General features: G+C 39.2%; 1 protein-coding gene across 1 annotated transcript in view; it reads right to left on the bottom strand.

Moving 5' to 3' along the window:
* The window catches only part of PROM1 (prominin 1), a 125,181-nt gene that overhangs the window by 56,762 nt on the left and 51,437 nt on the right, over nucleotides 1-16,982 (bottom strand). Inside the window, exons 4-8 of the mRNA XM_011948851.1 lie at nucleotides 14,814-14,869; nucleotides 11,595-11,621; nucleotides 9,160-9,365; nucleotides 928-1,048; nucleotides 76-139 (exon numbers count right to left, since the gene is read on the bottom strand). Coding sequence (XP_011804241.1) covers nucleotides 76-139; nucleotides 928-1,048; nucleotides 9,160-9,365; nucleotides 11,595-11,621; nucleotides 14,814-14,869 — 474 coding nt within the window. The remainder of the gene's footprint in view (nucleotides 1-75; nucleotides 140-927; nucleotides 1,049-9,159; nucleotides 9,366-11,594; nucleotides 11,622-14,813; nucleotides 14,870-16,982) is intronic.

Below are 16,982 nucleotides of genomic sequence, written 5' to 3'. Positions count from 1 at the left end.
TAGTCCATGTTTTATGGGAGATGAGTCAAAACAAAGAAACCAAAAAAATGTGAAGCAACTTTAAATTTTACTCACTGTTCAGATCTGAGAATGCCTTGTCCTTAGTAGTGTTGTACTGGGCCAATATATATTTGATTTGCTGAAAAAGAATATTCTGTGAGACCTTCCCTTCTAAGGTCCAAAGGCAATAAAAAGACAAAAGGAGATTTAATATACAAAAGTCTTCCTGAATCAGAGCATTTTGAGGTAACCAACAAGTTCTTAGAGACTTTTCTACTCTCTGACAAGTTGGAACCCATGAGCACTGCACATTTAGGCTGCTTCCTGCTCAGACACTTTTTAAAACGATGTTCTGAAGATGTAATTCATCAACATGCTTCTGGAGTACAGAAGAAAGGGAACCTCCTCTCCCATCCCCACCCTTCAACCATCCCATTGGCCTTTTCTAAAGACAATTTGTGTGTCCATGAGTATGTGTGCATGTCCTTCCCAAGGAATTTGACGTACCTATGCAGACATTAGTAAATGGATGTTTATAAAGCTGGATGGTTTCATTACAAGAGTAACTTTGTGCAAGTGATGGAAAGTTAACTATACGGCCAAAAAGAAAGGATAATAGGGTCTCAAAACTTTTCTTTTTAAAAAAAATCATAAGAGCCTTAGAAGTGTTAAGTCCTTTTATAATACATACTGTAATTTAAGCTATTATCTTAATAAAATTAAAACACCAATCCTGAAATTCGGCTTTTGTACTCTTTTGAAAATCACTTTCTGGGGTTTTATTTATTCATCCAGTGGACAGATAACATCAGTCTACGCTGATTCACTGTGTTTCTAGAAGGTTCGAATGAGATTCCAAATATACACAGGAACTCCAAAAAGCCAAAAATATAAAGCATCGCAGTACACAGAGATGATGGTCTTTACCTCTGGAGTTTCATTCAAGAGAGTTCGCAAGTCCTTGAAATTGCTGTCTGCCAGCTTCCGACTCCTTTTGATCCGGGTTCTTACCTGGTGATTTGCCACAAAACCACAGAAGATGCCAATGCTGCAGGAAAAGGCAGAGAGAAGGAAGAGCATTTACTGCATGGTCCATGTCTTTGTCCAGGTCCAGGCAGCAGAGCAGAAGTCAGGGAGGAGCCCTCAGAAGGACTGGCCTTTCCTCTCTGGCTGCCCTCTCCTGCCACAGCCTTCCCACTGCCATCCCACAGTCAAACCACCACACACGTAGGGGCTACAAAACAGGACTCCATTCTCTCAGAGGAGGCAAATCTCCATTCTGTTCAAAATGACTCTCATCAATGGAACAAAGTTCACAACAAATTGTGGAGGAAATAGGTGGGAAAAGGTTATGAGGCAGCATGCACGATCCAGTTTCATTCCTGTCCTCATGTGAATGTGTGTACACACCCTCCTGTGTGAACATATGCACGCATGAGAACACACACACACACACACACACACACACACTTCTGCTCCCTGACCCCCCAAAGAAGGCTATAGAAAAAAACATCAAAATGACAAGAGTACTTGGAGCTTCTAAGGTTTTTGGTTTCTCTAATTGTCTGTTAGTGCCTGTATTGTCCAGGTTGGAAAGAAACATGAGTTACCTTAGCATTAAAATGCTATGTGAGAAACCACGTGCAACAGAGGACCTAGGTATTATTTCACCTGCAGAAAATGCAAAACAAGTGAAACGGTGGTGCTAGAAGTCCGTGGTTATGCCCAGAGCAGGGGTGGAATGGCAGAGTACCCTGTTCATGGGTGGATTCACTTCATGGACACTTATGCATATGTACTTGTGAAAAGGACACTTTCCTCCATGTGAAATATACTTCAAAAAAAGCTTCAAAAATGCCCTATGAAAGGCATCATGCAGGAAAGTCTTCTCTATGTGAAAAAAAACCAAAACGTCTTTTTTCAAGCCATCCAAAATGTCTAATGTAATAATTTTTAAGGACTCTTACTGTTGACTAGTTACTAATAATCCTTTGACTTAAAATAATTTGACCAATTGGCCTGTTTTTGTGGCAAAGCCTTTGAATACATAGTTAAATTAGAAGGCGCTAATTGCCAAGGTTCTGTTGAATCTGGCCACTAGATGGCAGTAAGGAATTACATAAACATAGGCAAATTATTTTACCTGCAGAAGCCAGTAACAAACTTGTTAGTTTGTAACCATCCAATGGAAGACGTAGACATGGTTTTAGAACTAAGTTTTGCAAATAATAGGCAAACTTTAAAAACATATCAGATGGAGCAAATCAATACATTGCCTCTTCAGCAAAAGCAATGTCTTGAGGCTTTATTTGTGCATATAATTACGGGTAGGATGACTAAACATCTCATTTTTGGCACCGAAAATCCCATGTCCCCAGGTAACTTCTCCATCCTGGGTAAATGGGGACAGTTATTCACCCCACTTATAGTATAAATACATTCCAAGGAGCATTGTTTCATTACTGGTTCCAAAACATACTTTTCCATAGCAGTATAACATATGTCCATTAGGTTTCCCACAATGCTCCAAAAAAGTCTATACAATACAACGTTGAGGAATGTTTCTTATGGTTAACAAGTTGCAGTGTAGTGAGTACTAGATCAGAGACACAAGATTTGGGTTCTGGGTCCTGTCCTGCCATCACCGTACTGTACAAGCCAGAGAAAATAACTTTCTTTCTGTGGATTTCAGTTGGCACCTCCAAACTGAAAAGATCAGTTTAGATCTTTAGGTGTAATTAGATAAATTAGATCCAATCTAACTCGGATTAGATAAGTGCTTCTCAAGAGGTAAAGGAGACCAGTACTGGATGTACACGTTCTCTAAGATTTTTAAGTTTGGGTTAATTCCGATGGTAAACTTATAAAATAAATGTTAACAATATTCTGTCCCATTTGGAAGGACTGCCTTATAATTTGTCCTAAATTTGCATTGGTATTTTAGGAGCCGATGCACTATAGCAATAAGAGTTATTAACTCAGGCACGCATGCCAAAAGAGGTCAAATGACTCAAAATAATGATTTTAGAGTTTTGTGAAGAAGAAACACACACACACACAAGCTGAGTCATAGCAATGCACCTGGAGCTTGCTACCATGCCAAATTCATAACATTCTAGACCATGACGAGTCAGGATCACCATCTGAACATACCTGATGTTCACAACGGGGATCCTTGCTCTCTCTTCCCAGCATGTCCAAATTATTTTATTCAGTCATCAGATTCCAGATATAAGTAGTCAAAGTGAACTTGGTAAAAAGAACCAGTCCAAGTCCACTTTCACTTGACCCACACTGACCCCTCCACTCATCCCCAGAAGGGAGAAGAACCTCCTTGAACTCCCAGAGGCTCTCCCTTTAATTCTGATGGGGTATGTCTCCCTTCACACTTTAATTTGTCTTTATTCTTATGTATGTTTAATTTTCCTAAAAAGAGGTGGAAACTACTTCTTTGTTAACTTTGTATAATGCAGTCTTGTCTACACTGGGTGCTCCATGAAGGTGAGTTTAGGGGTCGAGCTTTGGTTTCATTTGGTCTATTTAGAAGACTGGCCATATGTCTGGAGTGTGAGTCAGAAACTGTCTTTGTGCCTTTATTGAATAAATGTCCTTACTCACAAGATCATCAGTCAGTGAAATGAATTGCAATACAACATTTCAATACAACACTGCATTTCAATGCTATGTATTTTAGACCTACATTTCTACTAATCAGTAATAGATCTAATTAAAATTAAAGCATTGATAATTTTTTTTAAAAAACCATACTAAGCTGGGTGTGATGGCACACACCTGTAGTCCTAGCTACTTGGGACACTGAGATGGGATAATCACTTGAGCCCAGGAGTTCCAAGTCCAGCATGGGCAATACAGCAAGACTCCATTAATAAAGAGAAAAAGAAAAAATAAAAAACTGTACTAAGCAAAATTATAGAGTAGAAGTTAGTGATTTTCAACGCTGATTTTCAAACTAATGCACAAAGTAAATTTTGTATTTAAGTTCTAATGCCTATGTAAGCAGGCAGAAAGCATTAAGGAAAAATTAGGTAGCATGGGGTCCTGGAAGCTGGGAGATCAAAAACGGGCTGGAGGAGCAGTTAATCTGTAGGTGTCAAAAGTGCCATCATGATGGCAGATAAATATTACCATATCTTCCCATTTTCCACAAAAATCTGGGAATCTGGATTCTTATGTGAAATCTACCAATTTTTAAATAGTAGCAACTAACAAAAAAAATTTTAAATACTATGCAGACCAACTGATGGTCTCATTTGCAATCTCAAATTTAAACCTTCTGTTCAAACACAAATAGAGAATAAAGAAATTACGCTTTGAGGTATTGATTTAGACACTCCCTGTTGTTCAATGTATTTTTTGAGCAAAAAAAGGTATGTGAATAAATATTTTTATTTGAACAATCAGCAGTCGATTATTAGAATATAAGGATACTAAGAGACATTTACCTAACACAAAAAGGAAATAATATTTCAGTGAATGTCAGTTCTCTGGCATTTGACATAAATGCCTTTAAGCAACCAAAAACATATGCTTTTAAGCAGTACAACAAAATCTCTTGGAATTTTTAGCAGAAGATAAGAATTTTTGTTTTTATAGCCTTACATCTTCTATATTTTATTATGGAAAAACTAATTTTCTCACATATACACTTACAAGTAATTAAGCTTTTTATAGAGTAAGGCTAAACCTTACTTTTAAACCTTTACTTTGAAACTTGTAACTTTATTGTTCCTACCAATTTCTACTGATTTAATAAAATTAGCCAAAGAAAGCCAAATAAATGCTTTCATTCTATAACTGATCTCTTATTTAAAAAAAAAAAAATTACATTTAAACTGTAAGTAACCAGAGGTCATTCACATGAAGAAAGTTTCATGATTTTCAGGACTGCTATATCTAGCTCAATCTTTTTTCTACAACCTTGTAGCCTCCCAGTCAGGAATTGGCAATCACATCCTAGTATAAAATGAACTTTGACAATAGCCAGCTTCCTGAAAATGACTGGAATTCAATTCACCATGGGAATTCTTAGCAAAGCTGGCTTATCATACTCAGAAACTTAGAAACATACAGAGGAAGTCAAGGCATGGTTGTTTTTTTTCTTCCATAACCTTTATGAGAAATGCAGCGGTGACAAGCAAAGAGAAAGAAAGGAGAAGAAACTTGGCTGTTTCTGGAGTAAGACACATCTGCTTAACAGTCTACAGTGAGAGGTGGAAATTCGATCTTGTGCTGATGGTCAAACAGACTGCATAAACATATGTCAGTGTCTGCGGAATTCTCACATTCCACAGCTGCCTCTGGGAACACTCAGAGAAAGAACATGCCCACGTAGATTGCACATCTGCTAGGGAATCTTTCTCCTTAACACCTATGTCTTCCCTTCACCCCCTAAAGAAAAGATTCACATTTTTTAAAATAAAAAAGGTTGCTCAAAACTAACTTGAAAACCAACTGCGTTTAATTGTAACATTTTGAGCCATAAAAGTGAGAGTCCAATAAAAGGCAGGTGGACTGCTCTGGGTTTCTGAAAGAATTTTTTAAAAGTCATATGCAAAGATTATTTCTCAATAGCATCCAATCTCCGCTGAAGTCAATGTTAGCTAGAGGCCCTGCATTAAACAAGAGAGAGTCCACTCTTCTATCTTTCCCTCCACTTCCTTTCTTCCTCCCCCCCTTTTTTTATTATACTTTAAGTTATAGGGTACATAATTGAATTTTCTTTCCCTTTCTGTCTTCCAATTTTGTTGACATTCTTTTCCTTCTTATTTTTATCTAATCTTCTGATTTTGTTGACATTCTTTCTTCTCCTGTCTAGCTACTCATAATGTAGAAATCTTAACTTTCCCCAGGTCTTTAATCCTCCTGGCTAGCTTGGATTACTTGCAAACAATATGTAGGTATTATGCAACTCATGATGTTTAAGGTATTTGCAAACCAGTGGGGGTTTCAAAAGGAAGCCATCAAAATAGTTACCGTAAATCAAAAAGTTCAAGGCAAAGAAGCTTAAATTCTCATTAGAATTTAAAGTGAGAAAAAAAATTCACATACTACTCTCATTTAAGCCTATTTATAATTTATATATAAATTCAATGTGCTACATGAAATCAAATTAGTTTTAGTTTTGTCACAATCTCAAACAGTTGATCAATTTTGGTTTAATTATATTGAAATCTGAAATTACAATTTTCACATTAATGTTTTACTTGGGTGGGAAAAAAATGGTTTTAACTGAGTGTATAGGAGGGTATAGAATCACAGCATGCATTTTTTAAAAGAATTTTCTAAATTAAAATATGCTTAAAAAAACATATATTGATTTGATAGGTCTGAATTCTGAAGAATTAACAAAATGGTAGCTTTCATTTTATACATAAATGGAAGCCAAGTTTATTTTTTACTTTGTAGCTTTATTGTTGATATATTTTGGCATTTTCAACATAATGTAACTAAGTCAGCTGAGAGTGAACTATAACATGCATAGCACATAATTATATGTAATGCAAATGAAAGTTCAGTTTTAAAAAAGAAACCCAATGTAGTGGCTAGGCGCTCATGCCTGTAATCTTAGCACTTTGGGAGGTCTAGGCGGGCAGATCACTTGAGACCAGGAGTTTGAGACCAGCCTGGCCAACATGGTGAAACCCCATCTCTACTGAAAATACAAAAATTTGCCGGGCCTGGTGGTGCATGCTTGTAAAATCCCGGCTATTCGGAAGGCTGAGGCACAAGAATCACTTGAACCCAGGAGGCAGAGGTTGGAGTGAGCCGTGATAGCGCCACTGCACTCCAGCTTGGGTGACACAGCGAGACTCTGTCTCAAAAAAGGACAGAAACTCAAAATATTGGAAACCCATTATTACACATGTAAACATTTATTCAGGTAAATAAATAACTACATTAGATCAAGAATTTTCCTGAAATTATACTCTATGTATTGACATCAAGTGAAAATTATTAACTTGTTAAGTAAGTAATCACTCTAACAAGAAGCCCGAAGGGCAATATTTTCAGGTGATGCTTTTATATCTGAATCTCATCTTTGAGGTCCAGGGTGTATGGAGTGGGTAAACATCGCTGTGCAAGCATCCAGACAAATGTGGCATGTAAGTTTCAGGCTTACGGGAAACACACAGGGATCCCTGGTGGGTTTGACAGGTTTCAGGGCTGTAACTGAGATTCTTCTGGTAGCTGAAAAGGAGGTAACTACCCCAACAACTAGGAGTCTGTGCGTTCCTTAGAGTGTATCAAATATAAAGGAGAGAGAGACAGGCACATCTGGAATGATCACTACTGAACTGATCCCAAACTGCCTCTCAAGATCAAATGTGAAAAAAACAGTAAGGATCAAATGATTTTTGGAGACACAGAGAAACAGACAGACAGTGACAGAAAAATACAGAGAGGCAAGGAGAGACAGAAAAGAGAAAAGAGAAGAAAAGAAAGAGAGAGAGAGAGAGAGACTGACAGACAGAGATGCCCACATTCCAATGTCATGAAGAAAAAACAAGTAACTCTCAGGCTAACCAACAGTGCATGAAGTCAGATAACACATTCACTTGGATCCTGTTTACACACATATATAGTTAAGGTCAATTACTCCACTATTATCAGCAAAAGTATGTCTTTTCTTAAATAATCACTGCCCTGGAGTAAGTGGTAACGCATTAGCCTTTGTCTGTTGTGAATATTTTTTTGTCATTGTTCAAGTTTCAGTTAAGTTAATTCAATACTAACTTGTGAATATTTTTTTGTCATTGTTCAAGTTTCAGTTAAGTTAATTCAATAGGTAATACCCAAGCCTGGTACATAATCAAAAGAGACAAAAACCCAGCTACAGCAAGAAATGACTTTCCTTCCTCCCCCTCCACAACCCTCAATTTCCTTCCCAGAGGCAACCACTGTTGCCAGTTGCTTGTCAACCCTTTCACATCCCATCTACTCTGTACAAATATGACCAAGTGCTTGTGTCTCCTTCCTCATCTTTTTTTTTTTCTTCTTTTTTTCTTTTTTTAACATAGTTACCATGTTCTACACATGGTCTGCAACCTGTTTTTTTCACTTCATCTGTCATGGTGACTGTTTGGTATCAACAAATCCGGAGCTGCCCAGTCCTCTCCAATGGGTACAGTGCATTTCAATGAGTGGTCACCCTAAGCCATAATACATCTTATCAGACCCCTGCTTGTGGCCACACTTAAAGACTTTCCTTCTTGGGTTTGCAGCTGGAACTCCAACTCATAGCACTGACTGTTTTCAGCTAAAATTCCTGAATATTACTTCCTTAGTACAACTTGAAAAAAATCTTACGGCTACTGAGCACATGTGGTGTTTGGAGAAACGACAAAGAGAAGGCTGTTGGCCAACCCTTGCTGTGCCTTCACGTCATAGGCACATTTATTTCTATTGCTTCATGAAACAGTGGCGGAATGAATGAGGAAATGCAGAACAATAACCAAACATCATAACAAGGGAACACTGTTGTGGTGTACATTCTTCAGATGAGCAGTCTAATTTGGACTGGAAAAAAACGTCATCTTAAAAGCAATGTATTTCTGATCTGCCTGTCAACTGAAAAACTTTTGAAAGCAAAAAACACCCTAAATCATGAAGTGTGTTCCAGACTTCAAGAGAGGGTGTTGGATGAACAGCACATGTAAGAAAAATGGGTTTATTATTAGAAAGTCAATTGCATTCTACAATATTCTCAAATTCAGGGAATGCATCTGTCCATCAAGATTCCTTTGGACTCAACTAGCAAATCAACTTGCAGCTCCATCTCTCCTTTCTACATGCTGCCTGTCTGCAAAGAGCTAATTAAGAGGAGTCTGCTGTGCTGGAAGGTAAATCCTTTCTGCAGTCCAAGATTTCTCAGCATACCTTCAAGAGGAAAAAAATACCAAAAGGCAGGCTCATCAGTTCACTTGGGGCAGCTTCATTACAACACTAATGTCTGGTGCTCATGAGATCCTTTCAAATCACTCTAGACAAGTACTTGTGTTCTCCTTTTTCTGTTTCCTGGGATTTTTTTTTCATTGTTGCTATTTTGCTTAGTTTTAAACTCATGGTTTAACCATTAAAATATGAGACACTCTTCCTCAGCCTAAAACACAATCAGTTGTTGTCCAAGATTCTACTTGCCTTATTATTATACAAATCACCAAGAGGGAGATTGCAAAGCACTTCCTCAGGAAGGGTCCATTTTCCTTCTGTCGCTGGTGCATTTCTCCACCACATTTGTTACAGCAACGGCACATACAAAAGAAATACCCCACCAGAGGCATCAGAATAATAAACAGCAGTCCCAGGACAGAGCATAGAATAATCCCTGCTTCATAGTAGACAATCTGCAATTCAAACAAAAGAAATAGCACATATTGTAACACGAAATAATAAGTAGAACATTCCATGGTATACAAAGTTGTTTTTTTGGGTTTTTTTTTGTTTGTTTTTTGTTTTTTTGAGACAGGGTCTCGCTCTGTTGCCCAGGCTGGAGTGCAGTGGCACTATCTCGGCACACTGCAATCTCTGCCTCCTGGGTTCAAGCGATTCTCAGGCCTCAGCCTCCCAAGTATTGTATTTTTAGTAGAGACAGGGTTTCACCATGTCGTCCAGGCTGATCTTGAACTCCTGTCCTCAAGCAATCCACCTGCCTCGGCCTCCCAAAGTGCTGGGATTACAGGTGTAAGCCACCACGCCTGGCCATGTTTTATTTTTTTAACGTATCTGCCATCATTAGTTGAATCTGAATATATACATGTATATATTCCATTTTGAAGCTCCTTTTTGAAACAGAAGAAGCAGAAAATTGAGTTATCAAATATAGGGCCAAGTGGTTACTGGAAGATGTCTTTCAACCCCTAGGAAGATGTCTAAATGCTAGTTTGAGCTGCAAACGGTTTAATTTTAACCCCGAAGGTATTTTGTTTGTTTTTAAATGGATCAATAAATCTTGGCAGGAGTACTTGCATAACAAATAATCTACATATAAGGTGCTTTACACCAGGAAAACTGCACAAATAGAAGTTAAAGACTCAAAGCACTTTGGATTGGCTGGCAAACAGTTACACAAGAATCTGGAATGTATCTTAATTTAGAAAAAAGGCTCAGACTCTAAGTCAGGCATGTTAAACACAGGCCAGTCACTGGGTTTCTCCACTGACACACTGGAAATAATAATACGTACCTTGTCAAGTCATTGTGAAAATCAGAAATAATGCATGATTAGAAATAATGTGACAAAGGACCAGGTACTGAGTAGACATGTAAGGTGCTTCTCATGCCATGCTCAGGAGCCAGATCCACAGTGAAGGACCGACCTCGGCAGTCTGTGTCTCAGACAGTTCCTGAGTTCCTAGGAACAGCACAATTTCTAGATACAATCATGTGACCTAAACCTCTTTTCATAATCACTGCTGACTTTATTCCGGGATAAACGAAAATTAATGCAACTAGATGATGAAACTTGATATCATTCCAATTCATGCATGTAGCTGCTTACATTTCTAAAGAATGGCAGCAAATTGCAAGTTGGCAGTTTGCAACTAAATGGACAATCTAGACAGCTGCGAATTCTTAAGCCAAGCTGAGCAAAGAAAAATAAAACACACGTCTTGCTCCTGGGAGCAAATGTGATGTCTTAGAGGAGAGACTTGCTTTACATCCCAGCAGGGGGCTTCCACGTCCCAAAACTGGATGCTGTCACATTAGCATTAACCTCATAAACATATTGTGAGGGACAAATAACTGAAGGACTGAATGTGAAAACAACTAGCCAAGTGCCCAGCGCACAGTAGATATTCAACAAACAGTAGTTAACGCTGTGAGCAAATGCTCAAGACTAGTAAATCTCGTGCATCTGGCACTTGAATATTACCTACTTCATATTAAGATTAAATTGCTAAAAAAAAGAGAAAGTGGCTGAATTTTGCTGCATTCATCAAGTACGTGCTCACACTTAAGTTAACCCCCATTCCATGTCCACGAAGAGGCATTATTAGCTGACTTAACCCTTTCTCGAGGACCAATATCACTTGCCAGTTAAGAAACCAGCCCAGACATTCCAAATTCTTACTTACGTATTTTTCCATCATTTCTCAGCAAATATTCTAAATTGTTTACTATTTTAAAGAAACGTAAATTCTTTCTGAATTCCAGGAGACACTGAACCCAAACCCAGGAGACAAGATATATTGAAATGTTTTAAATGCACTAATTTTAGCTTTAAATACAAATTGTACATTTGATACACAGCCTTTCTAATGTTACTGACTAAATATCAGGCAGTATCAGGAACAAGACAGGGTATTTCAAGAGTTCACATCTAGGCTGACTAGATGAAGGCCTGTCACTATTTACACTGTTTTTTGATACACCAAGATCTTCCAGTGCTTTGTTGATTATGTTGAAGATCAACATCTAAATATTACAGAGATATCTTGCTTAAAAGAGAAGGTTAAAAGTGATGGTAAAAACATAAATGAAATGGATCATTTAAAAATTTTCACAGTGAGGATGACAGTGAAGAACAGAAAGGCTTTCAAAGAGCAACTTGAAATAGCAGACAAGGACTTTACCTTTAGACCTAAGATTAGATTTTCTGGCTGTAGAAGTCAACGCAGGTGAGGAATTTTGGCAGAGGCAGCATGCATCGAGAAAACAGACAGAAAAAGTTATGAGTGATCAACCATAACCAAGAATGTTCATATCCCACAAGGAGGAAATCGGGTGATAGAAGGATAAGTATGAGAAAGGAATATAAAACTTGAGTGTGAATTCAAAAAACAGTGGTTTAAGTTACTTTGAGTTCTGAAATTCACATTTGCATTTACATTTGGACTTCCCAAAAGGTTCTTAATCCGTATGCTAATCGGTTATGATAAGGAGAATTAGAGGGAAAGTTATAAGTGCTTAACACACTAACCATGTGATCTTCATAAAATAGAGAATCAGATCTGAGAACTCCATAGCCAATGGCAGCATCTTCCCAAGTACCCTTTGCTAAAATAAAAATCTGATGGTGCTGTTCCCGTGCTTAAAGGGATCAACGGATGCCCACCATTTTTATTCCAAACATCTCAATGTTTGATTTTAAATGTCCTTTTGTGGCAAAATAAAATTAGGTGGCTCTATGTCATTTTCTAGATTACTTTTTTGAAATATTCTGGTCCAGGAAATCTAAAGGTTTAGAAACTATTGCCTCAGCTGGCAGATCTGAGGGAACAACATTTGTGATGGGAATCACTTTTAAATGAGGCATCCAAAACACTGGGACTGGGGGGCAGTTCAGATATAGCTGCCTCTGGGGTCACACGGGGCATTTTAAATGATCCCAGGCTCCCTTTCTTGGGGAGGGGGCACGCAGGCTTGTTACCAACCAGGGCACAAGCTCCCAAGCTCACCAGACATAAAGATGCACCTCACAGTTGTGTGTTAAAGAAAAACACTGACTCCTGGGCTCCTCTGCTAGAGCACATGAGTCAGAAGACATGGGTAAGACCAGGAATCTGTGTTCCCTGAGGCTTCCAAACAAATGACTTGCCCTGGAGTCATTGGCTTAGGGTCTGCTTCAGGGGGAACCAACCCAACACACCCAGCCTTTATCAGACTAAATCTAGTCAGGAAACCCTCCTCCAGATGTGGCCTAGCTCCTTTGGTGCCTGTGCTTAACTAAACCCCTTTCTTTGGATAATGGTAGAAAGCGTGGTCCAGTTCCACATCCAGAGTAGGATTCAGCTCATTCATGTGGGCTCAGTTCTGCATCTTCTCTCCACTGCACCCTCACCCAGAGTTTTTATTCATTTGCAAAGGCAAGGAAAGAGAACAGGAGCCAGGGGTATAAACCAAGGTTACGGGAGTGCCAAATCTAATACCAAGTCAAGCACAAAGACCCTGCCAGGGTCACTGGCAGCCCAGCTCCAGCTCAGACTCGCAGGTTCCTCAAGGCCAACTAAGGGTCTCAAGACCTTGTCCTCCAAGTCCCAGATCCCACTGAAGCACTGTCCCTACTCCCATTCCTTGGTTGGCATTCAGGCTGGCTAAGCATATTATGCTAATTTTGAATATAAATCTAAAAGCAACAGTCATTCTCTTCCCCCTAGAGATGCAGGCCGACGTGGCAATCACGTTTGGGAGATATAAATGAAGCCTGTGGCACTGAGGAATGAAATGCTTTCCACAGTGCTGGGGAAGGCTGTGAGCCCTGGGAACAGCTCAGTTTATCTTCCACACAGTCTTCCCTTGCTGAATGTAAACAGCCTCTGGATAAGGCTTTCCTCTTCAGCTTCTGAATTTACTTTTCTCTTGAGTATAATTTTCTTGCAAATTAAAAATATGATGAGGCCATTTGTAACTACCGTATCTGAGGTAATGATTCACTGGGCAAGAGGGACCTGCCCTCCCCCGTGCCGGAAACACTAGCATTCAGATTTATTGTGCAGGCCAGTAAAAAACGTCCACCTATACATCTGCTTATGGTTAGCCTGATAACCACCTTCAAACTGGGAAAGGAAGGAACAAAGTGCTTTACTTACGGAGATGGACTGAGAACCTGGCAAACACATTTAACTATTTTTTATTATCTAATATTCAGTGCTACACACTTTTGTCTGTTTGCTTCATGGGCAACCTACACTCATAACACACCAGCATCAAGCCCACTCGTGTGTTTAGGTAGGCAGTTGCAGAGGAGTGCACTGGCAGCACCTTGGGTAATAAGCAGAAAAATGCAAGGAGCCTTGATACTTTCTGAAAATACTATGGACTCACTCCAGGGAGACGTTCAAGGTCATCCCAGAATCAGGCCCCATCTTACCTTTTTTTCTCTCCCTCTTGCCAGGGGCCTGCTTCTTTCATACCTTGACCTCTTTGCTCACATGGTTCCTAAAGCCTGGAATGTGAGCAGAGCGCCCACCCATCCCACCGGCTCTGCGCTTGCATGATCCTCGTTACATTAACTAGATAAGGTCCCTGCTATCTGTCTTCTAGCCTCTTGAGACCAAAGGCTATCATCCTTATCTCCACCTTCCTTCAATTCTAGCCATGTACTCACACGGCAAGAGATTCATAAACCTTGTACAAATGCAAAGCTACTTTTCAACAAACGATGTTTTATAACAGAGTACACAGTCACCATCTCTAGGAATTTTCAAACAATTCCACTTAATGAGGGAGTTCTCATCCCTCAGGTAAAAGAAAAGTAGTGTAATATTGCTTTTTGAAGAAATTTTAGTTTTTGTTTACTTTATTTATTCATTTATTATTATTTTTTTGAAACGGACTCTCACTCTGTCACCCAGGCTGGAGTACAATGGCACCATCTCGGCTCACTGCAACCTCCGCCTCCCGGGTTCAAGCAATTCTCCTGCCTCAGCCCCCTGAGTACCTGGGACTACAGGCAAGTGCCACCATGCCCGGCTAATTTTTGTATTTTTAGTAGAGACAGAGTTTCACCATATTGGCCAGGCTGGTCTCAAACTCCTGACCTCGTGATCTGCCCACCTCGGCCTACCAAAGTGCTGGGATTACAGGCGTGAGCCACCGCACCTGGCCGTGGTTTTTAATTTTTAAATAACATACAACTTGAAAGGCTTTCTTCAAATGCTACTTTTGAAATTTCTGCTATGGTTCAAATGGGATTTATAAGGTGGTTCAATATTCCATGAAAGTTCTTAGTCAAAAAAGGTTACTTAAATTGCAGATTGAATAACTGGTTGTTTAAAGATTTACTTTCAAGTCAGCCAAAATTTTTCTCATACTTCATATTTTTAATAATAAATACACCAATGAAAAATTACCTTATCATAATCAATTTTGGACTCACGTGCCTTCTGTATGACTTTTCTCAAAGTATCTGGAAAAAAAGCCACAAAATAACAAAATTATTTTTTCAGTAAAAATATAAAATGCATATTTGTAAAAAGATCTTTATATACTTACAAATTATTATAACTATATTTCTATTATTTTTATAATTTTATTCCTATTTCTTAATGTAGTTAAATAATTAATGACCTCTAGCCAGAGGCCAAGAATAGAAGACAAATATTTCTGATTTATTATTTTGTCAGGGACAGAATTAGAGAGTTGTCATTTTTAAGTTAGTAATTTATCATAATACACTTTAATATTTACCAGCAAACCACATACAGCTTATTAATAATCATTTATAAAAATTATGCTGAAATTGCTAAACTTAATTATCTGGAAACACAAATGAAATTTATTTTTCAATAATTCCACATTTGCCTGATATTAATATTTTACAAAGGAATGGATAAAAGGAATCTTAAAATTAACCCAACTCGGCGCTGCGGCTCACACCTGTAATCCCATCACTTTGGGACTCAGAGGCAGGCGGATCACCTGAGGCCAGGAGTTCGAAACCAGTCTGGTCAACATGGTGAAACTCCATCTCTACTAAAAATACAAAAATTAGCCAGGTGTGGTGGCGCATGCCTGTAATCCCAGCTACTTGGGAGGCTGAGGCGGGAGGATCACTTGAACCCAGGAGATGGAGGTTGCAGTGAGCCGAAATTGCGCCACTGCACTCCAGACTCCATCTAAAAAAATAAAATAAAATAACCTAACTCAAGAGTTCTTAACATGGGAAATCCTTCTCTTCCTGTCTCCAAGCAGTGCACAAAAAACTATGCAATGCAAACTTGAACTTTTCCATAAATATTCATTTAGAGCATTTTCAAATTCTCACATAGGCCTGGAACCAAAAAAGGGTTAAGAGCCACCACTTAACCCTGAGCTGCCATCTAAGAATGATATGAGACAACTGAGACAGGGACAGAGAGGGTGACATAGTGATTCGTGAGGAGGCCAGAGCAAGGCCCAGGTCTTCCTCGTCCTGTGCGGGTGCCTTCCCACCACCCTGTACACTGTCTCTCACCCCAGGAAGGAGCTTCTGCATTACTATCACTATATCCATCACACCTGAAATGTACTACTGGAGGGGCGGGGTGGGGGGGGTGGGGCAAGGAAACCCTACATCAACTCCTTTTATGATGCAAAAAGTTCAGATTAACATACAGGAAAACAAAGCAAGCCACTTTCCCAAAAGGCTTTCTGCAAAACAATTTTTCTCCTCTACAACTCAGAGATATGGGCGATATTTAAAGATTATGCTGCAGGAACAGAGATTTTCAAACTGAGATGCACCCAGGGAACCCCAGTAGTTTCTTCACAGTACCTCGGGGGGCTGCCTAAGGACCAGAGGGACACTGAGGCTGTCTAATCCCCTTCAGACAACACAGGTTACCTCCCCCTTCAACCAGTCAGCATTGCTTTGGTCTGTTTTACAGATCAGGCTTCTGTTTAAAATTTCATTGAATGAAAGAGTCATGTGTCTGTCGGCTGCATAAATGTCTTCTTTTGAGAAGTGTCTGTTCATCTCCTTTGCCCACTTTTTGATGGGGTTGTTTTTTTCTTGTAAATTTGTTTGAGTTCTTTGTAGATTCTGGACTGTAAACTAGTTCAACCATTGTGGAAGACAGTGTGGCGATTCCTCAGGGATCTAGAACTAGAAATATCATTTGACCCAGTCATCCCATTACTGGGTATATACCCAAAGGATTATAAGTCATGCTGCTGTAAAGACACATGCACACGTATGTTTATTGCGGCACTATTCACAAGAGCAAAGACTTGGAACCAACCCAAATATCCAACAATGACAGACTGGATTAAGAAAATGTGGCACATATACACCATGGAATACTATGCAACCATAAAAAAGGATGAGTTCATGTCCTTTGCAGGGACATAGATGAAGCTGGAAACCATCACTTCTCAGCAAACTATCGCAAGAACAGAAAACCAAACACCGCATGTTCTCACTCATAGGTAGGAATTGAACAATGAGAACACTTGGACACAGGGTGGGGAACATCACATACCGGGGCCTGTCGTGGGGTGGGGGGACAGGGGAGGGATAGCATTAGGAGATATACCTAATG

This window comes from Colobus angolensis, unplaced genomic scaffold (assembly GCF_000951035.1).
Source record: "Colobus angolensis palliatus isolate OR3802 unplaced genomic scaffold, Cang.pa_1.0 Scaffold284, whole genome shotgun sequence".
NCBI classification, from domain to species: domain Eukaryota; kingdom Metazoa; phylum Chordata; class Mammalia; order Primates; family Cercopithecidae; genus Colobus; species Colobus angolensis.
This window is presented reverse-complemented; position numbering and strand designations above follow the sequence as displayed.